This window comes from Biomphalaria glabrata, chromosome 1, assembly GCF_947242115.1.
Source record: "Biomphalaria glabrata chromosome 1, xgBioGlab47.1, whole genome shotgun sequence".
Classification (NCBI taxonomy): domain Eukaryota; kingdom Metazoa; phylum Mollusca; class Gastropoda; family Planorbidae; genus Biomphalaria; species Biomphalaria glabrata.
Genome location: NC_074711.1, coordinates 77,780,020 through 77,806,853, shown reverse-complemented (window position 1 = coordinate 77,806,853; position 26,834 = coordinate 77,780,020). Strand labels below are relative to the sequence as shown.

The 26,834-nt window shown below is 31.6% G+C and overlaps 2 protein-coding genes across 7 annotated transcripts; one reads left to right on the top strand and one right to left on the bottom strand.

Moving 5' to 3' along the window:
- Window positions 1–1,507: 1,507 nt before the first annotated feature.
- Window positions 1,508–5,119, bottom strand: LOC106073252 (ferrochelatase, mitochondrial-like). Its single transcript, XM_013233759.2, has 2 exons — window positions 4,965–5,119; window positions 1,508–3,573 (listed from the first exon to the last, which is right to left on the bottom strand). The coding sequence occupies exons 1-2, from the start codon at window positions 4,990–4,992 to the stop codon at window positions 2,360–2,362; spliced, it is 1,242 nt and encodes a 413-aa protein (XP_013089213.1). The 5' UTR covers window positions 4,993–5,119; the 3' UTR covers window positions 1,508–2,359.
- A 1,379-nt stretch (window positions 5,120–6,498) lies between these two features.
- Window positions 6,499–24,507, top strand: LOC106073253 (pseudouridylate synthase 1 homolog). 6 transcript variants are annotated; one of them, XM_013233763.2, is made up of 18 exons: window positions 6,499–6,575; window positions 9,752–9,837; window positions 10,007–10,139; window positions 10,402–10,461; window positions 11,270–11,355; window positions 11,533–11,695; window positions 12,297–12,363; window positions 12,541–12,641; window positions 17,940–17,967; window positions 18,132–18,210; window positions 18,369–18,414; window positions 18,772–18,865; window positions 19,264–19,334; window positions 21,237–21,281; window positions 21,542–21,616; window positions 22,553–22,623; window positions 22,737–22,842; window positions 24,048–24,507. In XM_013233763.2, exons 3-18 carry the CDS (start codon window positions 10,056–10,058, stop codon window positions 24,408–24,410), a joined length of 1,539 nt encoding a protein of 512 aa, XP_013089217.2. In that variant the 5' UTR covers window positions 6,499–6,575; window positions 9,752–9,837; window positions 10,007–10,055; the 3' UTR covers window positions 24,411–24,507. The 6 variants fall into 6 exon arrangements, with proteins under 6 accessions (XP_013089217.2, XP_013089214.2, XP_055872322.1 ...); XM_013233760.2 differs by having other exon boundaries at window positions 9,953–10,139; XM_056016340.1 differs by having other exon boundaries at window positions 6,524–6,543; window positions 9,953–10,139.
- The last annotated feature ends 2,327 nt before the right edge of the window (window positions 24,508–26,834 follow it).

The following is a 26,834-nucleotide window of genomic DNA, read 5'->3' as shown; positions in this document are numbered from 1 at the left end:
CTAGAACACATAATATGTAGCTGATTTTTTTTTTTTTTTATTTGAGGCACATCGGAACAATTTAGGCCATGTCGTGCCCATAAAATGTAGCAACATCATAAACCACTTAGACAAACATAATGTCCTCACACCATACCAACATGGCTTTAGGAAATATAGATCATGTGAAACACTACTAATAGGACTAATTGATGATTTTTCAAAAGGTTTAGATAATAGTGAGCAAATAGATGCTATCTTACTAGATTTTTCCAAGGCTTTTGACAAAGTTCACCACCATGGTTTGCTTAAAAAATTAAAATATTTTGGCATTGATGGTCCATTGCATCAGTGGATTAAAAATGTTCTGATATGGAGAGAACAAACTGTAATAATAAATGGCTTTAAATCAACACCAATAACAGTAAACTCAGGTGTACCTCAAGGAACAGTCTTGGGTCCACTACTATTTTTAATTTACATAAATGATTTACCAAATTGCATTACTTCAGGAACAAAAGTCAGATTATTTGCAGACGATTGCATAATATATAGAACAATAAAAACAACACAAGACACAGATATTTTACAAAGAGAATTAGATGAATTACAGAAATGGGAATCAAATTGGAGCATGTCTTTCCACCCAGAAAAATGTCAGTTGTTAAGAGTAACAAAAAAACTAAAACAAATTAATTCCACTTATCTTATTCATGGCAAACCAGTAACACAGACTAAAAACGCAAAATACCTAGGTGTTATAATAAATGAAAAACTGTCATGGAATCCACATATTGATGAAACTACAAAAAAATCAAACAAAGCATTAGGATTTATTAAAAAGAAATTTCTATAAATCAAATAAGAACATAAAACTAAAATGTTATTTAACCTTGGTTAGGCCAATAATAGAATATGCATCCTCCGTTTGGGACCCCTCAACTCAAGAAAACATTAAAAAACTGGAACAGACACAAAATAGAGCAGTGAGATTCATAACAAACGAATATTCCCATTTGACTAGAGTAACACCTTTAGTAAAATCACTAAATTTAGAAAGCCTTCAGGACAGAAGGCTCAAAAGTAAAGTAGCCATCATACATAAAACACTGAACCATAATCTTCAAATACAAAATTTAATAAAATACTCTGAAAGACACGAAGATAAAGGCACATTTCTTGTCCCATATGCTAGGACAAATTTGTACAAACACTCCTTCTTCCCTAGTGCTATTAGAGCATGGAATGGGTTGCCTGAGCTAGCCAGGAAAACCAGTGACTTGGCTGAATTTAAGTCATTGGTTAATATGCATGACTAAATGCATAATCATCTTCTTTTTTGAAGTAACGTCTGTATTATATAAGATAAGTACTGGTAATAAAATATTTGTATTAAATTGAAGGTATTTAAAAGAACTATTCATATATACCTTTACTTAAAGATCTGTGTGTAATTTAAGTACCCTTATTCCTTCTAATATGTATGCAAATTCAAACTTATATTTCTAAACTGATGAACAGGACACAATAATTTTTTATTGAATTTATTGATATCTACTAGCAATCAATGCCAATGAAAACATGGCTAGTTTTTAGCAACTGAGTGTAAGCTACTTCTAATTAGCAATAAGAAATAGACACAATTTACAATGAATTCATTAAAAACATTGTAGGCTTATTTTAATTTTTTGAGTGACAAAAATAGATTAAGACAAACACACAGAAAACTTTATTTTATTTAATTTACAAAGCTTCTGTTTTTTTTATTATTTAATGCAATAGTAAAATTTGAGTAAAATATTTTTTTTTTTTAAACTGTAACACAGTCCAATCAATTAAGCATTCACATATCATGCACAGTGGAAAGAAATATGGTTCAGATATATCTCATACATAATTTAATAACAATCAAGTACCTGTACTAAGTACAAATACCTGGAGATAGATCTAGATGCCATTAGACAAAGACTCTGAGTATTGAACATTGTCATGATAAAAAAAATAATTCAAGTTTAGGTGCATGCAGATCTTTAGAAATACAATAAATACAATTATTTATTAATCTTTTTAAAAAAAATAATTTAATGAATTGAAATAATATACTTTAAATATGATGTAATAAGTTGGCAACAAATATCTAAAAAAAAAGTTAAAAACCTTCTATCACAAGACTATAAAAACATATAAACAAATATAGCTTTTGATGTTTATACTTCAACAGCAATAACAGATGCATAGCATAAAAAAACATTTTTTGTTCTTTAATTCAACAATACAAAAACAATATTGTAATTATGAATACCAGTATACAGTATCAAAGGAAACAAAGGCAAATCACTAACATGCAATATATTTATTTATTAAACAATAATAACCAATTCTAGGCTTTAGCTGCAGCAGCTTGCTTTGTACCCTTCTTCAATAGCTCATCCAAGGCATCTTGCTGGTTTTGAAAGAACTCTTTGGCAGGGCCACAGGTTAGATTCACACAAGATGGACAACGCAATGCCAGCTGAGGTGAACAGGCCACACCTGTATCAATATGCTGCTTAACAATATCAGCTAATGCCTGGATAAAAATTTTGTTGTCATTTAGACTGGATGCTCTTCGAATATTTTTTACTCCCACTTGTGAAGCCAGCACTTGGGCATATTCATGATCTAGCTCAAACAATGTTTCAATGTGGTCAGAAGTGAATGCAATGGGTACAAGAAGAATATTTTTTCTTCCTCTTTCTACCAATCCTTTTATAGCTTCATCTGTTTGTGGGCTTAACCAGGGCAGGGGGCCTACTTTGGACTGCCAAACAAGACGATAAGCATGGCTGTGGCCAAGACCTTCCATTACTTTGTGTACTGTGGCAGCAACTTCTGCAGGATAAGGATCCCCTCTGTTTACTACTTTCATTGGAAGAGAATGGGCAGAAAAAAGGATGACAATGTCATCTTGATCTTCTGCTGGGAAACGTTTGATTTCTGCTTTAATATTGTCTACAAATGCTTGAACCAATCCAGAATGTATAGGCCATCGATCAATAACACTCCAGACCATATTTCCTGGATTGCCTTTCTTGTTGTAGTACCTAAAAATGGAATTAAGACTGCTACCTGTTGTTGAACAACTGTATTGTGGGTATTGTGTAAATGCTATGGCATGCTGAATTCCATCTTCAGCCATTTGTGCAATTGTATCTTCTGTTAAAGGGTGAGTATAGCGGAAACCAATGTAAAATTTATGTGGTGCAGACGATGGGCTAATTTTGTCCAAAATTTCAACCATACCCTGGCCTTGTAGTTCAGTCCATCGTTTTATGGGAGAACCACCACCAATCTTTGCATACTGAGCTTGGATTTTTGGAGTCCTTCGTTTTGCTATTAGTGGTGCTAACTTCCCCTGAGCTGGCAATGGAATGAGATCTTTATCTGAGAAGAGTCTCAGCAAGAAGTCATGAACTTCTTCTTGATTTTCAGGACCCCCTAAGTTCATCATCATGATTCCAGTTTTAGGAGGAGGTCCAGATGTGTTTGTCTTATAGCGTTGAGAAAAATTAGAAGCGCCAAGAACTTTCAAGGAGTTCAAATTTGATACCGACCCTGAAATAACACATAAAAAGGAAATTATAGGATGAAAAAAATTGATACTATGAATCTCCAGAGATGGTTAAAAGAAATAAGTAAAGTTCCCATTTCAGACTTTGCAATCTATTGGGCATCTGTTTCTGTAGCCCACGGTTACGATGGTGTTTTGCGGCAGCACAAAGACCAACCGCTTTTACTTTTTCCTAACTAATAACAGGTACTCATTAGAGCTTGGTGGACTCAGAGGCATCCTGAGGTTCCCAAAATTAAAATTACCAGGATTCAAACCTAGGACCCCCGTTCAGAAGCCAATTGTTTTACCACACAGTCACAGTGCCTCCAATTAAAAGGAATAGATTCTAGTAATTTTTAAGATGTTTCAATGAAATTCTGAAATTTCATGCATATAACATAAAAGATCTTTAAAAAGAAATTCTTTAGGTACAAAACTAGATCTAGATTTATTCTATATTAGGTATAGAATTAACATAATTAACTAGATCTACACCACAATACAATATTCGTATTCTGAAAAAATAAATTTTGTCATATATAATATATTATAATATAGATAGATCTAGACTACTCTAGAATATTAAATAACTAGATCTAGACTATAGAGAAGAATTATTTACAGACTACAATGATAAATATTCTCTTATGGTAGTAAAAGTGGTTAAAGTACAAAATTCATCTAATTATAGATCTAAAAAAAAATATCTCGATTTGATTTTTATCATTATCTCATTATGATTGATTATGAATGGATTTATGCCTGTCCTTACACTTATGCCTAAGACTATCATATCTAGATTCTAGACTTAGACTAGATCTATAAAAAATATTATAAAATTAAAATATAGAATCTAGAACAGAATGTTACACTAGTGAGTGACTAGTTACAGATTAAGATTCTAGAGTAGTAGTCTAGATTAGTAGTCAAGTAGATATAGAATATAGAGTATAGACATAGATCTAGACTACATCTAAATTAAATTTTATTATAAAAAAAATATTATTAATATAATTATAATAAATTCTATTTCATTATTATTAATTAGTCTAATAATTAGATGTAGAATAGATCTATAATAATAAATTATAATTTAATGAACAGCATAAGACATGGATAAGATTAAGAACTAAGATGCTCAGCATATTTGCTAAATCTACATTTCTAGATTTATCTAGGACAATCTAGGTCTAGTGACAGTCTAGTCCTAGATCTACCTAGATTAGTAAAATACTAAAATCAAAAATGCCACGTCCAAGCTCTTTCAGAGTGAGCAACACAAGGACGCAGCTGTGAGCAAGCTGCAAAGCTAAAACTTGTGAATATCTTTAGTCTAATTTATTTTTGTTTGTAAACTCTAGATCTAATCCTATAGAATGTAATATACACTTACGAAAAACTCTAATTAACGAGAGAGACATTTTTTATTTGAAAAAATAAAATAATAAGATGCAATCTAAGTCTACTCTACGTCTCTAGTCTGCTGTGTCAACAGCAGTCTTCTATCAGCCAGTTACACAAGAGCTGCCAACTACATAAGAGTTGTTTTTTTTTAATCCACGGATTAGTCATTTTAAAATAGTTTTTAATAGATCGAACAGCAAGCTAATTAAAATAGGGCCTATCTATCTATCCACGTTAATTAAATATTTTTTTTTAATTTGACATCTTCTTTTACGTTCTACATTCTAAAATATATCCAACAATCTAGGTCTATGTATCAGCGAATGTCATAGATATATATAGGCTATATAGGTCTATATATATATATATATATATATATATATATATATATATATATATATATATATATATATATATATATATATATATATACGCCGTTAATCAAATCATATAGATCTATACAGTATCTCATCAAGTTAATGGACTCGACGCCTCCAATGCTATACTAAATGCCTTATTGTTACAAAATATAGTACCTTACGTGGGTACTGGCAATAAAACTGGCAATCCGGTTTGTCAAAACCCAAAATGTCATGTTATAGAGCTTTTATGGAAATGGAGAGACTATTGAAATAGTGCAAACTTTTAAATACCTTGGCACTATCCTAGACAATAAACTAAATTTTACTGCAAATACTGATTATATCAGCAAAAAAATGGCAGCAAAGATTACGATTGCTGAGAAAACTGTCCTCTTTTAATGTGAGCGAAAAGGCCTTGGCTATGTTTTATCACGCTCACATCGGCAATATTTTAATATCACTGCCTGGTATGGCAATCTGAGCACTAAAAATAAAAATAAACTCCAGAGAATCCTAAATGCTGCGGGTAAAGAGATTGGCAAAAAACAAACCCCATTTGGGCAGCTGTTTGAGACAAACATCCTTTAAAAAGCTAAAAAGATTCTAGAAATAACAAATCACCATTTGGGTCAGGATTTTGTGACTTTACCATCACAAAAGAGATACAAGACACCGATAGCAAAGACAAACAGACACAAAAACTATTTTGTTCCCCTGGCAATCAAATCATTAAATAAGAACAATCTGGTATAAACTTTTCAAATGTAAATTATGAGTGAGTCTGGTGTGAATTTACACTTTGGTTTCTTATAGTTATAATGTTTTTTGTTTGGTGTAATGCACAAATTGTAAGACAAATTTCCATACGGACAATAAAGATTATTATTATTATTATTACATCAAGGTGTGTGGATAGCTATATGATACAAAAGAAAGCCAGTAATAATGAATACCGCTGAGAGCATGTAACATCAATTACTCAGACTTCCACACAAATGGGGAAAAAATGTAGATAATGTGTGTGGGACATGTATGTAGGCCTATGTAATGTATGTAACAGTATGTAGCCTATCATGTAATATGTTTATTGTGTTTTTGTTTGACTTTTTAGAAAATACAGAAAGTTGCACTTTTAATGGGAAACTACTCTATTTAAAAGAAGGGGGGGAACTCTTGCCAACCTTGTCAAACTCTTTACGTTTCTGAGTAAGTTACTGTAGCAGCTAAAGTCTGCTAAAGTAAGTTATAATATATCTACTATCTAAATCTAGATCTACACAGATCAAGATTTACACACGCGGTTTTAAATCTCGATCTATTTAATTAGATCTAGATAAATTTATATATCCCGAAAGCTGCAATGATTTTTTGAAGGTACTAGAATAGATCTTTGGTAGAGTCCGAGAGTCTAGAACTAGAAAACTCTAGATCAGTAGATATTATCTAGAATTTTTTAATCTAGAATGACAATAGTAGATTCTTATATTAGGCACACCGTATTCGGGAACTAGGTCAAATTTTTATTTTATTTTTTTATTTTGTGACGGTTTAACTTACTAAAAAACTGAAGCAGATTCTTATTCTGCAACTAAAGGACTATAAAAATAGCTGTGTTTCTTTGAATTACCACTCATAGTCAAGATATTTTATTTTAAAATAAATCAGGTCACTTCATGCTCCTATAATAAACGCAGTTTTTGTGCTTTCTCCTTTAGCGCACATCGAGCACCATTCAGAAACACCACTATGTTATTGCTAATAAATTATATCTGTGTTAATTAAAAATTATTTAGATTGTATTAAAAGAAGTAGATTCACTTCTGCAATATGTATTTATAGTATATTGCCTCTCTCTCTCTCTCTAGATATATATATATATATTATATATATATATATTATATATATATATATATAATCTATATTATAATCTATGTGTAGAAACAGAAATAAATCTATATAATTATAGATCTATAAATTAATTATTATAATTTAATAAACATGATATTTTCAACTAGGCTACATGTATTCTCTGTCTCTTTCTTTTAATTCCCATCCAAGAACCCTCTTCTTTTCATAATTTGGATGTTTGTTTTGTTCTTTTCATGACTCTCTCCCCCTTCCCTCCACTGCCTGTTGGATAGTTTGTGACACTACAAGCTTATTAGTGTATACCTCTTTTTACCACCAGCACTCGCCTGGCGTGATCACCTGCAGTGGGCATGGTCTCTGGCTTCAAATTAGCAGCCCACACTTTTTCTTCATTCATAAATTATATATTCTAGATATCTCGATCTAGGTCACATTTATTTATTGAAAAAAATCATAGATTTATTAATCTCAATAATATTTCTTATTACGATTTTGCCTTGTGCACTATAGGAGAATGTGTTTAATTCATTATTATTCATTGAAACACCTCCTTTTTTAATTTTATTTAACAGCTAACAGAATGAATGTGATTAGAATGTCTTTCTAAAGATGTTTGGAAGCTTATTTTGATAGATCCACCAGCCTACGATCAAACAGGCTCATAATATAGCCTTCATCCCTTATATGGGTATGAATTGCCGGGGGAGGTTAAAACAATAGCTTTACATACTTGGTTACCGAGAATCTAAAAAACTGCCATCTGCTTTGGAAAAGCGGAACAAAAATACAGGAACTTATCTAAAATTGGACATGCACTGTCCCGAAACGTCGTTTTTAGCTCCAAACATAAAAACAAATTAATTATAAACAAAAAAAGCGACATGTTTCTTAAAGGAGAATTCTATGAGCTGTGCCTAATATAAGAAGCTACTATATATCTAGATCTATGACTGTCTAGTACTAGTAGTAGATCGATGTATATAGATCTACTCATCTAGATCTATTCTATTCTTAAATGACTTAAGACTTAAGTTTTAATATTCTTATTTTATGGTCTAGTCTAGTCTAGAACTATGATTATGATGTACGATAATTATGAGTAATATGACTATGTCAATGTGACTATATAATTAGAAGAGTAGAATTTAACTTAATTAAGTTAACTGCAAAACCCTCTCTGGGCTGGTAGAGGGTTTTAATTCAAAACCCCTTTGGCCTTGGCTGTGCTGAGTCAAGTAATGGTTTAGTATTAAAATCTCAAATAAAAAAATAAAATCTAGCCTATATTAGTTTATATTGTTTGCATATGTGATATGATGACTAGACTCTGTATCTACTATTTCAGTTAGAACTTAAAGTAAAGTTAAAGATCTAGTAGCTGACTCCATTGAATATTCCATTCATGCTCACCAATTCAATTTAATTAAGTCACAAAGTGCTCTACTTACTTCTACATTAATAAATAGCCATAATCATAACATTAGACTCACTAGTTTTTTTTCTTCTTAATTTCAAACTACATCTAGAATCCTGTTGGCTGAGTCTTGTCCAAACATACTATAACATAGCTAAATTTAAGTAAGGTGCCACACCCTTTGGATACAGTGGCACCTTAGGTAATTCTGAATGAGTTCATGGGTCAGCCATCTTTGTTACTATTTGTTATTGTTTATGTTCCAAAGAAATCCCAAGATAGTGTCTTAAAAAATACCAACACACATTTCTTCTGTGTTTTCAAAGCAATGCTATTATCTTTTAATTTTTACTTGGTGTCAATACAATATATGTTTCTTGTCTATAATTAGAGCAATTACCAGCCAAATGTGTAGGCTACACCCCTCCAGGCCCTCCCTCACCTAAAATCTTTTTTGTTGTAACACTAAGAGTGACTACGCGTGGAAAGTCAGTAAATCATCTAGCTAGTGAGCCTAGTGACAGTGTCTAGATTTAGATCTAAGATAGATCTAGAGAGAAGATAATTCGCACCTAACCTGAAAACTCTGTGAACTTTAGTCAATTTATTGATCTAGATACATTTAATGTCTAGATTACTCTAGAAATAGAGTAAATCACTAGATCTAGAATCTAGAGAAGATAATTCTCTCACAGCCATGAAAAGTCCGCAAATTTTAGTGACATAGAATCTAGATTTACTGTAGATTTAATGAAAATATTTTGCACACAGCAGTGAAAAGTCCGTAAAAGTTATTTCGGTCGTAAAAGCCAAGGAAACTAGTTGAAAAAGAAATTGTGCTTAAAAAAAAACACTTGTAGGTCTAATAGCCCGCGCCCCCCCCCCCCCCCCCCCCATCCAAAAGCCATTATTTAGTAATCAAAAGTCAACTTACAGGCTCTGTTTATGAGGAGGATTTAAGCAAAGCTAATTAAAAAAGAACAACCCAAATCTGAGAGAAAACCCAAGATTTAAGATTACAGTCAAAACAATAACAAAGATGGCTGACCCGTGAACTCATTCAGAATTACCGCACCTCTTAGTCTTGGAGTTCTGTTTAACACTACTTTTTATTTTTTTTTATTTTGATAGAACAATCTTCAGGTGAAGACAACCTTGATTTTTTTCAATAAGCTATGGGTCCTTACTGGTGATATAAAAAAGACAGCAGATATAGGGTAGGAATGTCTTAAATATTTAATTCAACACATCAATTTTCATTTTAACTAAAAATTTCAAGTTGAATTTTATAAGTATGTATATATTAATCTTCTTTAATTCTTTCTTATTAAGGAACATTGGAACTCAACCTCAAACTCCAGCTTTGAATCTGTGTGTCTTCCCCAGATTGGACCAGGTCCTACACACAGTCACTCCAAAATACTATTGAATTGATATGCTTAAAAAAATTCAAAGCATAATTTACAAATTCAACCAGAGCCTCTTGAGAATGGCAGAAAATACACTAAACCTTACTTCTGTGAGATGAATTAAAACATTTTATTCATAACTTTTAACATAAGTATTGCAGACTCTGCAGAAAATCTTTTTATCATAAGTATAATTTTTGTAAAAAATGCAGATATCCAGACAACTGATATTCCTTAGTTTTGCCAGATAAGCAAATTTTTTGCTTTGTTCAATATATACATTCCAAATAATTTTTATGTGATATTTTAATTATACATTTCTTTGCTAGCACTCTTCCCCTCCAACTCATATATAAACTTTTGTATTCTCAGAAAAGGGCAACAGATCAAGCAGAAAACAACATTCCTAAGAAAAAAACTAAAAAGCAAATTGTAAGTACAATACAATAAACTGTCAAAACTTTATCTGCTTTGATAGTTAAATTAGTTATATGAGTTTTGTCTAATTTTCGGTCACTCTATATTTACCCATTAGTAGCTAATCCAAACCTGGTTGTTTGTATTTCTATTGTTAAAACATCAATTTTTGCCTGGGCTCAAAGCTCTTTCTTTAATGGGATATGTAGCTGAGTGACATATAAACTCATAAGCAATCTAGGAAGGCTCAAGCTCAAAACCTGACTTGAGGTGAAATGTGTCTGCTGAGCACTTAAAAGCAGCATGGAAATCTTCTCCAAGGTACACTCTCCCCCACTTGCCTGCAAAAGAAATAGATGCCAATTCTGAGCGTGCTTTGTGAAAACATTTAATAAAAAAAATAAAAAAAAAGCTGCAGCCCAATCAGTTTTGTTTGTGTCAATTTCTTATAAAATAAGATTGCTTTCTTGCTCCTAATTGGAAATTTGTTGTGATTACAAGAACTGTTTTCTCAAATTGTCTAAAAAATAAATCTGACTTGTGATTGATAAATCAGAAAATAAATTCTGTGGATCAAATCCTGTCTTACTTACTTGATAGCCCAAACTTTTTTTATTTCTAACATACTTTTATTTTCAATTGATTACTTCTATATCTGGTTCATGTAAATTTATTTTCCTTTTAGTGCTCTTTTCCTCTCTAAGATTTGAATTTTTTAAATCACTTCTTTAAAAAGCTGGTTATTTATAAATTTAAAAAATGTAACTATTTTTATAATTTTATGATTTTTAAGTGGCTAAATTATCTGTTTCATTGAAAAAAGGGCTCACTTGGACAATCTGAAGGATGTAGAAGAAAAATTGCTATGGTTGTAGCCTACAATGGCAAAGGTTATTTTGGCGTCCAGGTGTAAGTTTATAATTAAATGTTTTTAAAAAATTTAAATACCTATTAAGTTTTGGAATTACTTTCAACAATGAAATAAATGTACTACTTTATCTTTCAGCTTTAGCCAGAGAGAGCTATTTAAGTATCAATATGTGTTTTAATATGTGTATATTTTTTGATGTGACATTTTCTTTGCAGCAATCCTGGCTTTCAAACTATTGAAAGTGATATCTTACCAGCTTTATCTAAAATTGGGGCCATAACACAGGCAGAAGCAGAATGTCCTGCAAAAATGTGGTTCCAGCGGGGATCCCGTACAGATAAAAATGTCTCAGCAGCTGGTCAAATATTTAGCTTAAAGATAAGTTTATGTTTATAACTTATGTTTGCTAAGTTCAGTTGGTGTTCCTGGGTCACTGAATGTTCCAAAATATTATTGTCCTACAGTTTGTGGCAGATATTTTTTTATTTTATTAACAATATTACAGAATGTTGCAAGAGATAAAAATTTAATGGTTCACTTTCAACATTTATGTCTGTTCCAAGATAGTTTTAATATGAAATGAAAATACAAATCAGATTTCTAATTATTATTATTTTTTTTTTGCATGTACACAACTGCACCGAAGTTTAATATGGTGAATAAAATTCAACTAATAACTTAAAAAGTGTAAACTAAACTGTCTGACTCACACACTACTTTGTAATTTGCAATTTAATAATTAAGAAATTAATGGTATACTAGTAATTAAAATAAAGTAGGCAATACCATTATACTTGTGATTTCATTAAACATAAAAAAAAGGTGTTTTTGTAGTCCTATTGGAAATGGTAACCAAAACAGAGTTCTAGAATGCATTCCTCTAGTCGTGTTGAAATGTCATCAATAATTTCTTTTGAACTAGCTTAATTAAATTTAGTCATCACAAGAAATGTATTATTTGAATTTCTTTTTTTTTTAAGCTGTGCTGGTTCCAGATTTAATAATAAAATTAAATGAAGAACTGCCACCTCAGATTAGAGCTTTTGGTAAGTTTAAATAACAGTTTGTATCAGTTAGTTGTGACTGGGCTTGGGTAAGACAATTATTTAATATTAATTGTGACTGGGCTTGGAAAAAACTGATTCTATTTTTGAATGTAAATATTTAAAAAGTATTTAGAACTAAGTGGCAATAAAATTCATTCACCAAATGATTTTGTCAAGGTTTTGTTCGAACAACTAATGGTTTTGACTCCAAGAACTGGTGTGATAGTCGAACATACATGTATATGACACCAACTTTTGCTTTTGCACCTATAGAAAAGGTTAGTGTCTTAATGCAGTTTATAGTGTGAAGTGTCTGTTAACTTTGTGAGGAAACTTGTATTTTGAAGCTGTGGTAGTTGATAGTGGTAAAATTCAGCTTCTAAATAACAATCTTGAGTCTGAATTCTGTGTAAGATTGAAATTTTTTTTTTTTTCAGTGTTGGGGGAAAAGGGTATTTTCAATTCAATGCTTAAAAATGATTATTCATTATTTTAATGAGCACCTGACATTAGTTGGTATAGTTAAGGTGATCATTTTTTAGCCATATGATTTTACCGTTGTTTTCCATAAAAAGATTTCTTTTTTTTTTTTAAATGTATAAAATCATTGATATATATTTACTGTTTAACTGAATATAGTGACCTGAGCAAAAAAAAGTTACAAAATGAGAAGAAAATAAATTTGTAGATTGTCAAGTAGCATCAAATTTATTGAGAAATCATTTTTTATGCAACATTAATTGCAGTTAAAATTAGAGATGGGAAACGAACCGAACCCGAACCGAACGAACCGAACTCGAACCTCACTTATGACCGAACCAAACCGAACCCGAACTTTAAAACTGCTTGGTACGAACCGAACGAACCCTCCTTTTCTTAACCGAACTAATTTTGCAATTTTTGCATCCCTTTTTTATATTTTGTGTTTAAAAAAAATTATTACTTAAATATTTTATTTAAATTCTAATGATTAAATTATACTTTGAAAACTTGGGAGGGGGTGATGGTATTTTGAGAAAAAAAAAAGCGTCGCGCTTTGATTCCCATGGGTTTTTCCGTACGTGCCGACTCTCCCCCTAACCTTGAATTTTCGCGGGCTGTTTGCAATATTGGTTTTGAGTCGAATAGTCGCCCTCTAATTAGATCTAGATTCAAGATCCTAGTAAGTAGAAAGTCAACATTAAAATATTGTCACTTTTATTTGAGATGACTGTTAGTTGAGAGTAGAATATTTTTTGCCGATTAGAGAGTGTAGATATAAATAGGTTCATTTGTGTTCTAGTTTAAAATAAATTTTAATTATCTTCTATTAAGTGATTTATTTTTACAAAATTGTGAAGTATTCCATATTGGAATATTATCAGTGGCGTAGAAAGGGTGGGGGAGGAGGGGGAGAAATGTAAAATCCCCCCGAGCCCCCACTTGAGGGAGGCCCCAAATTAGTGTTTTTGTACAATAAATATTCAATATTACGCAAAATGCAGGGGCCCCCAAAGATGTCCAGCCCCTCCCGGGCCCCCAAATGTTGAAAAATTCCTATCTACGCCCCTGAATATTTTTATTATTATTCTGTTTTGCATTATTGATCATCAGTATTTTTAATGCAGAGTTTCTCAAACTTTGGGTCCTCTCCCGTGGGTGGGGATGGTTAGTACCTTGAATAGGGGGATGGGGAGACGCAACTTCTTGACAAAAAGGGGTGTCATAGAGTGTGTGTGTGTGTTTTCTGGTGGCGGTAAGAAGAGGTTAAGCGATTGATTGGTGTTTATGCATTAAAGATGTTGAAATTAGCGTAATGCAAATGTGAAACGGCTAACAATCTTGAGACATGAAAGAGTAAAGACGTTGTTTTGTGGTGACCTAGATTTTGTTTAAATATCAGTATATTTCATTAATATTACATCTCTATCTCAAATTAAATATGTGAATATTGTAATAACAGTTAGTGAGTTAGGCTATATTGAGTTGTTCACATAAGAACTTTATTTTAAAGTTTATTAAGTTTATATATTATTATAAGGCTTGTCTTCGAGTCGAAGATTAGTGAGGAATGCAGTTTTTCCCATGGCTGCGCTTGCCCAGCTGTGACCTACATATTTTGCCACATCCAGGGCAAGCATAACCACTGTTCGCAGGTGGTCGATTTAGATTTTCTTTTCGCGTCTGCGTTTGTCCTCGGCAGCGGATTTTCTTTTGGTCTAAAATGTGTATCCCGCGGCCTTCGGGAGTGAACTCCAACTGACTCGTTCTAAGGCCGCATGCAACCAGGTGCTCTCTTCTATGTCAGCTAAGCAAAGTTGACGCCTAAGCTGGTCTTTGAAGCGTTTTCGTGGGGCGCCTCTGTAACGTCGACCACCTTTTAGCTCACCAAAACAAAAAGACTGCCTTTGGCATACGTTTGTCTCCCATACGGGATACGTGCCCTGCCCAGCATAACTGTCGGACCATAAGAAGTCCATCTATACTGAGCTTACCGGTAAAAATATAAAACGCCTATATTGGTTCAATTGTACTAGCTGTTTGTAAGCGACAAACCAACAACCAACTAACAAAGAGAGAGGGCATCGAAAAAAAAGTTTTATTTTTAGTGTAACTTATCTGAATATTAGTATAATTACATGTTTAAAAATTAAAATATATTAAGTGGAGATGTCATTTTATCTTCTAATAAGTCCTTGTCAACTGAAGACTGCTTTTTGCTAGGCGCGTATATGGGTCAAAACGTTTTGAAGAAAACTTTTTAAAACATCTCCGCTAGTGTGATTCTTCTGCATTTTTTGTCTCAGAATAGTCGAATTTCTTCCGTATATTGCAATTTATAATAGTGACGACTTATGTGTGAAAAAAAAATCCTCGATAGAGACGTCTTTACGCGAAGAATATTTGTTTAAAAAGATCACGCCCATTATAGAAGTACGTGCGCAATATGTAGGCCTACCTAGAATGTCCCTTGCATAATTCTATTGGCCAGGTCTGCCTCTTTATTATTAGATTTAATATGGCCCTCGACTTTTTTTTATTATGATGAATAGTGCTTTCTGAAAGAAAGCACATCGATATTAGCCTTTTTAAAAAATTCGCTTAGCGCCGAGTCACGCCCTGAATTAAACCACTTGCCGACTTGAGCGAAAACCTGCCGCATTTTCATTTCTATCTCCATTAAGAAATTTTTACAACGCTTTAAATGTATTTAGGCAACATTATTTTGGAAAAAGTATTGCCCATAGGCCTATTATATATCGCAAAGTATTTGTTTCATGTAAAAATTCAAATAAAAAAGTTTTAACTAATAAATTGCATTAAACCTTATAACTTAATTTTGCTATTACATAATTTCATAGCTTCGAACCGAACCGAACCCGAACTTTAGACCTGACCGAACCGAACCGAACCCGAACTATACTCGTCATCGAACCGAACCGAACTCGAACTTAAATCTGACCGAACCGAACCCGAACTTTAAAAGTTGGGTTCGATTCCCATCTCTAGTTAAAATCTTGGGGGAAAAAAATATGCCATAATATTTAAACATCCATAGCATTTTCTTCTCTTTATGATACTCATTTTATTCATTTTAAAAGACATTTTATGATATTCTGTAGATTTAAGATTATTGAAAGGCTTTTCAATTTTGCAAGTTAAGATAAAATAAGATAATATTATTGGTCCAAACAAATAGAAATTCCATTTGACTACAATTGTCCACCTCAGCATAATAACAATATAGATGCAAATACAAACAACATCTACACACGAAACACATCAGCATTCTCAGCCCCAGGAGACAAAGACATATTACTTAAGGAAATCCAAAAACTATTAGCCAACATCAAACTGAATAAAGCATTTGACCTGATGGTATTCCAGCTAGATTACTCAAAGAACTAAGCTATAAGCTAGCACCAGTGTTCAAAATACTTTTTCAGACATCTCTTAACCAGGGTAGAGTACCAAGGGACTGGAAAGAAGCAATGTCACTTCCCTATTTAAAAAAGGAGAAAAATCTGACCCAGGAAACTACAGACCAGTATTACTTACCAGCATCACATGTAAAATCCTAGAACACATAATATGTAGCAACATCATAAACCACTTAGACAAACATAATGTCCTTACTCCATACCAACATGGCTTTAGGAAATATGATCATGTGAAACACAACTAATAGGACTAATTGATGATTTTTCAAAAGGTTTAGATAATAGTGAGCAAATAGATGCTATCTTACTAGATTTTTCCAAGGCTTTTGACAAAGTTCACCACCATGGTTTGCTTAAAAAATTAAAATATTTTGGCATTGATGGTCCATTGCATCAGTGGATTAAAAATGTTCTGATATGGAGAGAACAAACTGTAATAATAAATGGCTTTAAATCAACACCAATAACAGTAAACTCAGGTGTACCTCAAGGAACAGTCCACTACTAATTTTTATTTACATAAATGATTTACCAAATTGCATTAGTTCAGGTACAAAAGTCAGATTATTTGCAGAAGATTGCATAATATAAAGAACATTAAAAACAACACAAGGTACAGAAATTTTACAAAGAGAATTAGATGAATTACAGAAAGGGGAATCGAATTGGAGCATGTCTTTCCACCAAGAAAAATGTCAGTTATTAAGAGTAACAAAAAAACTAAAACAGATTAATTCCACTTATCTTATTCATGGTAAATCAGTCCAATAATAAATGAAAAACTGTCAAGGAATCCCCATATTGATGAAATTATAAAAAAATCAAACAAAGCATTAGGGTTTATTAAAAGAAATTTCTATAAATCAAATAAGAACATAAAACTAAAATGTTATTTCACCTTGGTAAGGCCAATAATAGAATATGCATCCTCTGTTTGGGACCCCTCAACTCAAGAAAACATTAAGAAACTGGAACAGACACAAAATAGAGCAGTGAGATTCATAACAAACGAATATTCACATTTGACTAGAGTAACACCTTTAGTAAAATCACTAATTTCAGGATAGAAGACTTAAAAGTAAAGTAGCAATTATACATAAAACACTGAACCATAATCTTCAAATACAAAACAAAATTTAATAAAATACTCAGAAAGACACAAAGATGAAGGCACATTCCTCGTTTCATATGCTAGGACAAATTTGTACAAATGCTCTTTCTTCCCTAGCGCTATTAGAGCATGGAATGGTTTGCCTGAGCTAGCCAGGAAGAGCAATGACTTGGTAGAATTTAGGTCATTGGTTAATATGCATGACTAAATGCATGACGCGTAGGACGTAATCATCATCTTTTTTGAAGTAACGTCTGTATCATATATGACAAGATACACACTTACACAAGTTGCGCTTTATGAAGAATCATAAGTTTCTCTGCTAGGGTCACTATATGACTATCATATCACATTGTATTCAAGATCTAATACTTGTTATGTTTACACCTATTTAATTAATGTATTTTTTAGAATTATACTATTGTTTTATTTGATTTCTTAAATATTTTTATTATTTATTTGTATAGTATAGTAGAATTGTAGTAATAGTATTGTAGTTTAACATAAATACTGTCACAATTACAATACTAGTATTTTTTTTTTAGTTTATAACAGATGATTACAGAACAACATGTAAGTATAAAAGCAATAGTTTCTCAATTTTAACTAGCACATTAGGAATATTTTGGCATGAATCTTATACCTTATAGAATATTTCTTTTAAAGAGCTTATAGATTTTGTCATTTAAAAGATAGCCATCATCATTTGTTTAACTCTTTCTCTTCTTTCTCAACAGCGGACATTCTAGAAAGAATAAGAGCAATTTTGAAAAAATTTGTCGGAACACACAAATTTCATAATTTTACTTCTGGAGTGTAAGTCAAATGTGTTTGTTTTTTAAAACATTTCTCTATCAGTGCACTATCATGATGTATAAAGTAAAATAGTCTTAGATCAATAGTCTTAAATCACCTTTTACTTAACTATAACACAATGACTGTGATTCAACCAATATAATTATTTTATTTTTTAGAAAATATGAGGAAGCTTGTGCCAAACGTTATATTATCAATTTTGAGGTAGGCTTTTACAATTTTATTCTGTATAAATTTATTATTCATTTTTTTTTTCTCTGTTATGTATTTTTGCTTAAGCAGTTAATAATATTTCACAATTGTATTGCTATCTATATGTTGTGAATCAATAGATCCTACATTTTACAATATATTTAGATAAATTAGTAGCTTTATACCAGCTATTCAGATAAGAGCTTTTTAAAATTGAAAAAGTTACTAGGTTTTAGAAATTATGGAACAATAACATAAATATTCAGTTTGCTACTTATCTCATTTTAACCTGAAGAGCAAGATTTCATTACAAAAAAATATTTAAAAATAGATCCTATTGACTATTTCATATTCCTTTCTTTTTCTAAGTGTTCAGATCCATATGTGAGGGATGGGATTGAGTTTATCACCATAAGAGTTAAAGGTCAAAGTTTTATGATGCACCAAATACGAAAAATGATTGGTAAGACCTTTTATCGTCAATGGTATTTACTAACATTACATTTTATTTAACGAAATGGTTTGTTAGAGGCATTGCTTGACAAATATATGTTTAAACACACCAAAAATCATTTTCTTCTGTCTTATTCTTCATACAGTTTTTTCACACTTAAAAGTCAAAGTAATTTAGCAAATTCTGAATTCTTAAGATATTATTTTGGATATTCTTATTTTTTGTCATAATTTGTAAAAAAATGTGCATTTTCACTCACATAAATTTTCAGTTTTAGAGGTTGTGTTTTCAAATTGGCTTCACTTTTTAAATTTTGTTTGACTATTAAATGTCAGTAGATATTAACAATACTAAATGCATACAGTAGACATTCTCTCTTAAAGTTTTCTCTATATATATTTCTATAGGTTTAACAATGGCTATTGTTAGAGGATACTGTCCTGAGTCAACTATTGAAGCTTCATGGGGCCCTGAAAAGGTATAGATATGTAAAATTTACCACATTGGCGAATATAGATTTACATATTCTTGTAATGTTTCTTTTGAAATTATTTACTTCAAATATTCATTTTAGTGCTATTGATAATGTTTTTTTAGCACGGTTGCCACAGGAATGCAAAACCAGGAGAAGTCTAGAAATTTAGATTAGGTAGAAAAAATCCAAGAAATAAAAAAAAAAATTTTTTTCTGAAAAAAAAAAAGATAACTGGAAATCAAAAATGAAAAATAATAATAATTTAAAAAAAGCTTATATTTAGTGTAATTGTATCAATTAATTTAGATCAGTCATGTAATGATATGTATTAGTGACCTAGACTAATAGATCTGTGTGATTAGAAATATTTTTACCAATAGTTTTTGTTTAGCTTTCTCAATACTTTATGATCTCATCTGGACCAGTTATGAAAGGAGGAGGGAAGAAGGGGGTATCTTGATGAATGTTTACATGATCGTTTTTTAAATGCTCAAGTGTCCTCAAGGAGACTAAGTCAACTTATACCACCATATCTGTCAAGTATAATTTTTTTCCCTTGCTCAAGATACCAAACAAAATAATTAATTTCCATTAGTTAATAAACTAAATGGTTAATTTTTTAAATTGCTTCCTGTGTTGTCAAGTAAAAGAAATAATTATGCAAAATTTCAGCTTAATCCGAGATTGGGTATGGGAGAAATTACGTGTACAAACTTTTTATCACACAGGCAGAGTTAGTTGATATAAGCTTTTTAAAAAGAATAATAGGAATGTCACATTTTTTGGAAGATAAAAACATTGTTTAATAACAATCATTAATTAGCAATCATAATTTCTACATCTTATTTTGTCCCACTTTCCCATTCATACTATACTTTTCAAGATTTATTTCCCTCTTCAGTTGACCAGCTTGTTCATTGCATCTTTTTTTTTTCTTCGGCGATCCCCTACCTTACCCATCTCTGCCTTCTCTATGATGCTTGCTGTCATTCTCCCCCCCCCCCCCCCAAACATGCAGGCTTTTAGCCTACATCCTCTTCTTCTGCATAGTTTGAATCACACAATTAGTTCTATTTCACTCCATCTCACCCCCCCCCCCTTTCCTATTTACATTTACATCTTCAAAACAAGTCAATACGTTTTTGCTAGTTCAGTGTGTTGGGCCTAATCTAAATCTATCATTTTGTTTTGAAATGTGATTGTTTAATCAACTTGATTAAAGATTAAAGATATTGTTTTTCATTTATTTCAAATAAAACTATTATAAGTGTGCTATACATTTCCACTTTAGACACAACATTATTATCTGTCTTGCTAATGAATATTTATAAAGAAAACTTTAAGTAAGTAAATCTAATTGAATTCTGGACAATGACAAAAACAACAAAAATCTGCTAAATACTTGGGAAAGGAAAATCTTCAGAAAAATGTATGGTGCCATATGGGATAAAACTGGGTGAAGGACGCATACCAACCAAGAGATACCAATATACCAGTTGTATTAAGATCCTCCCCCCTCATAGTGACAGAGATAGATAACAGATTACTTTGGGCAGGTCACCTCGAAAGAATGTCATAAAATAGTATACTGGCAAAAAACAAAAGGCACACATCCCAACCAGACCAGGAATATGATAGCTTGATGTAGAGGCAGATCTACAGCAGCTAAGAGTTGGGAGATGAAAAGCCCTCCATGGGCTGGATGGATGGAAATCTAATTTAATTAACATTACTCATGGGTTGCAGGGTATAATTACAATGTCATTTTCCCACATAGTAAAATGAATTCATTGTTTTTCCTTATATAAAATTTAAAAAATGGATTTTAGAAAAAGTAACCTTAAACCTTTAGTGTGGCAATCCTTTTTTTATGATCAGACATAAATTAATAATTCATTTTGACAGGTTGATGTACCGAAAGCATCTGGCCTTGGTTTGGTTCTGGAAGAGGCAAGTATTTTAGTTAAGAAATTTCTTCAACATTAACCTATGACAAAAATCTTATGATTTCTTAAAACAAAACATTGCCTAACTTGAAATATTTGTTACATATTTCAGTATATTAAAAATTATCTAGGTTTACACATTTTATATTTTTTAACTACTTCTAATATAATATTAGATCCAATGCTTAACCTTATGCATTATTAACATTATCAGCAAAACAAACAAAATCTGATGAAATCAATGTTTGTTTTCATATTTTTCAGCTCCACTTTTTGGGATATAACAAAAAGTTTGGTTGTGATGGCATCCATGAGCCTATTGATTGGTCAAAGCACAAAGTAGGTTTGATGTTGACATATGGAATGTTTGATTTTTGTCTACTTAATTTTAACAGCTGGGTGTATACAGTTTTTTAGTTGTCAAGTCTCCATAAATTCTAGGTTCTTGAAGAAGGGAAAGATTCTTCTGTTCTTATTACCCTCTTCTTTCTACACCCCTCCTCCCCCACTTCCCCTTGTGCCTTTTGTTTAATCATTTATATTTAAAAATAAAAAGCTTCAAAAATAATCAAAGTTAGCAAGGTGATTGTGTTCTTAGTAATACCTTACATACATTCTTTCTTGTTTTATTTACTCATATTCCATTGCTGATTAAAAGCTAAAAAAAAATAATAATTTTAAACATTCAAACGGTAATTACTGGAATTAACTTTTCAACTTGATGTGATTGAAAAGTTTTAAATTAAAAATGAGAGATTATTGGGTGGCTTTTCTTTTTCTATAGTTCATGATATTTTTGTGAATCAACCAAAAGTACTAAAACCTAAATTTTCAGTACATTAAAATGATACATATTGTAAGGACTTGGTACTGCACACTGCTATTGAAAGTGCATAAGGTGCACTTCATTTTCCCCACTATCCTGTACAGTACTAAAACACAATGATTTCAGTCCTAGAGGGCAAGAAATATGTTTAGTTTGTTGAGTGTCATCTCATCACTCTCATCCCCATTAGCTCCCTTTGCTTGCTCTCCTTGAACTTGGATTGCAAACTTGCAATAAAAATACATACTAAAAATCTTTGAATTATTAAGCTCCATATTGTTAGCAGGTCTGGCTTAGGAAAGCCAGTTGGTCATTGTGTGTGAGGGATACATATATATGGTATTGAAGATAAACTTTACTATTGAGCTGCAGATATTGAAATGAATTGAATTCATTTACATTAAAACATAAGATACTTATAAAATCCAATTAACTTCTTTGTTCTTCAGGAAGACATGGACAAGTTTAAAGAGGAACATATAATATCCAGCATAGTAGCTCAGGAGAAAGAAGAAAGAGTGTATCCTTCAAACTAGTTTTTTTTTTAAGTTTGTAACATAATTTTTTTACTATAATAACAGAACATAATTAGTGAAATAAATTGGACTTTGATTATCCTTCACCATTACTCAGCACATTCAATTGGTTAAGGACTTTACAGAATCATAATTTTGACCAAAATAGGCTGTATGGCCCAGAGCATCCTTGGTATTTTATGCACAAGAAATTGAAAAAAATGGTAAAGTTTTATTTCATTTTAATACATATTGGTCAATAAAATACTTATAATGGCATGTTAAATAAGTTTTTAAACAAAGGAAAGACAGCAGTTAAATTCTGATAATGTTTTGCTGTTTAATGTTACGCGATTACCAAGTTTATAGTCAGATTATTTTTTTTTGTTGAAAAGTAAACAAGTATTTTTTCCATTATGACCATATTATTTTTCCCATACATAGAACTAAGCCGTGTTTACTACCAAACTGTTTAGTGGGCCATCATTACACAATCAATGTTTCTTTCAGGCTTTGTTAAACATATTTCTACATATCTTTAATTATAATAATTTAAACATTTCTGCATGTGTCCTTTACCAAATAATGTTGACTTACATGTGACTATTAAAGAAGACCAAAACATTTCCTTTGGCCACATGGCAACCTGCATGCTTGAAACATAACTTAACTAGGACAAATTGAATAAAGCCTTGTGGGAAAGGTTCATCAATGTAGTCCTCCAAAGAATTTTTCAACTGTTCTAGGGACAAGATGTAATTTTGACTTGTTTTTCTATTGGGAACAAAAAAAAAGTCTTCATCTGGAGTGAATGCAATTAATATAAGCTAAATCATGCTTCAATTTCTACTGCTTATGTCTTTTCGTTCTTTGAAATCTGAATCAGTAGGGGCCATTTATCTTTAATGTCTTCCCATTGTTTTTTTCTCTTCCTACTTCCTGTATTACACACAATTCATTTTTGCAAGCTCCAAAGCAATGCCTTACCCAACCACACACTTTTTGGTCCTGGCATGGGCCACATTATAACATCTCCCATTATCCTTATTTTGCATTTTCTAATGTGGCAGCAGTCCTCCTACATGTACACACAAACCACACACACTTGTTCGCCCTTGAATTCTAGAAGTGCTTAAAGATGTATATTTAAAAGTATACTTCTATAATATGTTATAAAAACTATAATTTCAACTAGATCTACCTTACAATTAAATTGTATTGGATAGAACACAAGAGTAGTACTCTGTTATGGAGGAAGTAAAGTGGAAAACTTTCCTATAAATAATTGTATGGAATCAGTGAAGTCTTAACTTAATTAGTGAAGTTCAACTTTACTTAAGGGCATACATAAGATAAAAGTTGCTTTAGTTACTGGTGTTTGTTTTTTTTATGTATATATTTTATTTTACAAAACTATGAAATATTTCAGTCTCCAAAAGGAACAAATGAAAATGAAGCAGCATCAGTTGTACAACATTCTCAGGAGCCAGATCTTGAAAATCAACAAACAGACACATCTAGCCTGGTAGACCACAGTGAGAAATCTATAACTCTAGAACCTATTCTATGCTCTGAAAGAACATTTAATGTCTGTTCTAAAATGACAGACCCATCTAGTTCAGCATTTGATTGCCAGACATCACAAAGTTTAGAGTCAACTCAAAATTCTGAAAGAACTATAGAGATTTTCTCCAATGACACCGAAAATCATTTCAATAATGTCCATGATAAGGTTAAATTAGAGTCAGAGGAAACAAAGAACAACAGGCAAAGTCAAATAACCTCCAATTAATGTTATGTTAATGTAAATTGATTTTTATGTAATCCACCTGCTGTTTTAATTTTCTTTTAAATCAATGATCAGATCAATAAATTATACAGTAACTGCAGCGTCTGTATTTATTGTTTAAATATCTTTCTTGACTAAAATACAATAAAATAGATGCAATGATAAAAATGACCAAAATGGTGTCATTTATTAACTATTGGTTAATATCATTGATTTTTAGTCAATGTTCAGTAAAAGAGGACAACAGATTTTTACAAAACTGATGTTAATATGAAGTTAGTGTAAAAAGTGAAGTTTTGATAATTTTCCTATCATAATTTGATGGACTGGTCTGTTTTAGTGTTTGTTTACCTAAGTAGGTCTTACATTTATTGGTTTACTTATATTTTTTTTTTCACTTAATTCATTCCCAACTCTTAAAGAAAATTTACATTTGTGAGCTTAAGGCAGATGGTTCACCAACAATAGATTCAAAGACAACTGGCTCACTGACAAAAGTAAGCCGTAGTGACCCAGTCAACTTATAGGCTTTTCCCTTTGCTTAATTCAGTCCCTAAAATGCTCTCTTAAAGAAAGTTACATTTGTAAGCTAAAGGCAGATGGCAGTAGTAGATAGATAAGATAATGGAAATGGAAATTCATTTTGACTACAATTGGTAAAAGTATTTTCAATGTTTATTTTAGTCTATAAAGTCTTCATTAGCACAACAAACCTTATATGTAGCTTAATTGAAAAAAAATTACATTTATTACAGTACAGGGCACCTATTGGTGTATGTGTTTGTAATTGACTAATTTAAATACAGGAGGTACCATTCTAGCTCTTACTATTCTCATGTGTTGGTTCACTTTCAGCTATACACAACTATGGCTCACCTCATAGAGCTTGGATGACAGCCTGGGTATTGCCTAGGGTCAGAATGTTACTGTTTACACAGAAGCATCCCCCTTTTTTCATGTTACCCAAATGAATGACAAATAATTGATGGGTTAAGGGTTCAGCTACATAACAGGATCTGCCAATGTTGAACTTGTGCTGGATGCAAGCTGCCCAAAGGCTCCTTATTTTTCATAAGCCTTTCCCAAAAATGTTTAGCCACAGACAGCAGAGGTTTGTACAAAAATAGTTGTATGAATTATTTACATCATCATCACTTATCAGTGGGAATCTAATTAGTTATTACCAGAATGCTCTTTTGAAAATGCAAGTTAAAGACTAATTCTAAAACTTACACAGTAGTTCAGGTGTCACCATGTTAAGCAAAGGTTATAGACTGAGAAAAAAAGGCTTAGTGAAGGTGAACAATTTCCTGATCCATTGCATGCAGTAGTTTTTATTGTCAAGCATTTTCAACTCACATTTCTCAGAATATAGGAAAAGACCATGGTTAGAACAATTTATTAACTTTCAGATCTACCTTATTATACCCTGTACAAGTTTTGCAACAACCTGCATTAACTGATTAGATTGAAATGCAAGAAAATGAACTGTCAGAGGACTTGAATTCAACTGAAACTACCACCATAGTGGTAACAGTATTTTAATTTTACTTACCAGGTAACTAAAACTTTAGAAATGCTCTAAAAATGTGTAATTTACACTAAAACTAAGGTTCAATTTCATTTTAGTACCAGTATTGTGAGTTTCTGAGGGTTTTAACAATAATAGGCCTAATAAAAAAAAATGTCAGCTATATTTCTTTTCTCTCATGAGTGGTACTAGTACCAGGGTTAGTAGCACTTTTCCATGACAAAATTTTAGGAGGTTTTTTAAGGATGAAATGTATGATATGTGTGTGTGTTTCCTATCCGTTTGTGTGATACATAGTAAAACATACACAAATCTAAGCATTTATCAAATCAATTGTTGTTTGATTTTTAAAATAATAAATATCTTGCCAATATGCCACAGAAACAATGTTATCAGCTGTGGTATGTCCACAGAAAATGTAATGAAAGTTATCTTTTAATCTAGTAACAACTTGACTGTCATCCCAAAACCTCATACAACCATTTTTTTTCAAAGATTTATTTAAAAACATTACAAATGGTTACTTTTCAATTTTTTTTTAAAATAAGAAACATTCTTAGAGATGCCTTATTCATGATGTATATTCTCTGTGATGGAAATGTACATTTTTAGTTCCTATGTGTATCTTATAGATACTAGAGTCATGGTGTGCATTTGAGGTAATGTTTTATTCTTCTATTAGTTAACTTAAATCCTTTTCATAAACAGAGCCAGTAATATATAGGGCAATATTGGCCTATTTGAATGTTTAGTTGACATTTGCTTACTAAAAAATGGCTTTTGGATTGGGAAAGGGGGGGGGGGGGATTTAGACCTATTCGCGTTTTTTTTCCTAGCAGAATCATTTTCAACCATATAGTTTCCCTGGCTTTTTACGAGTGAAATAATTTTTACGG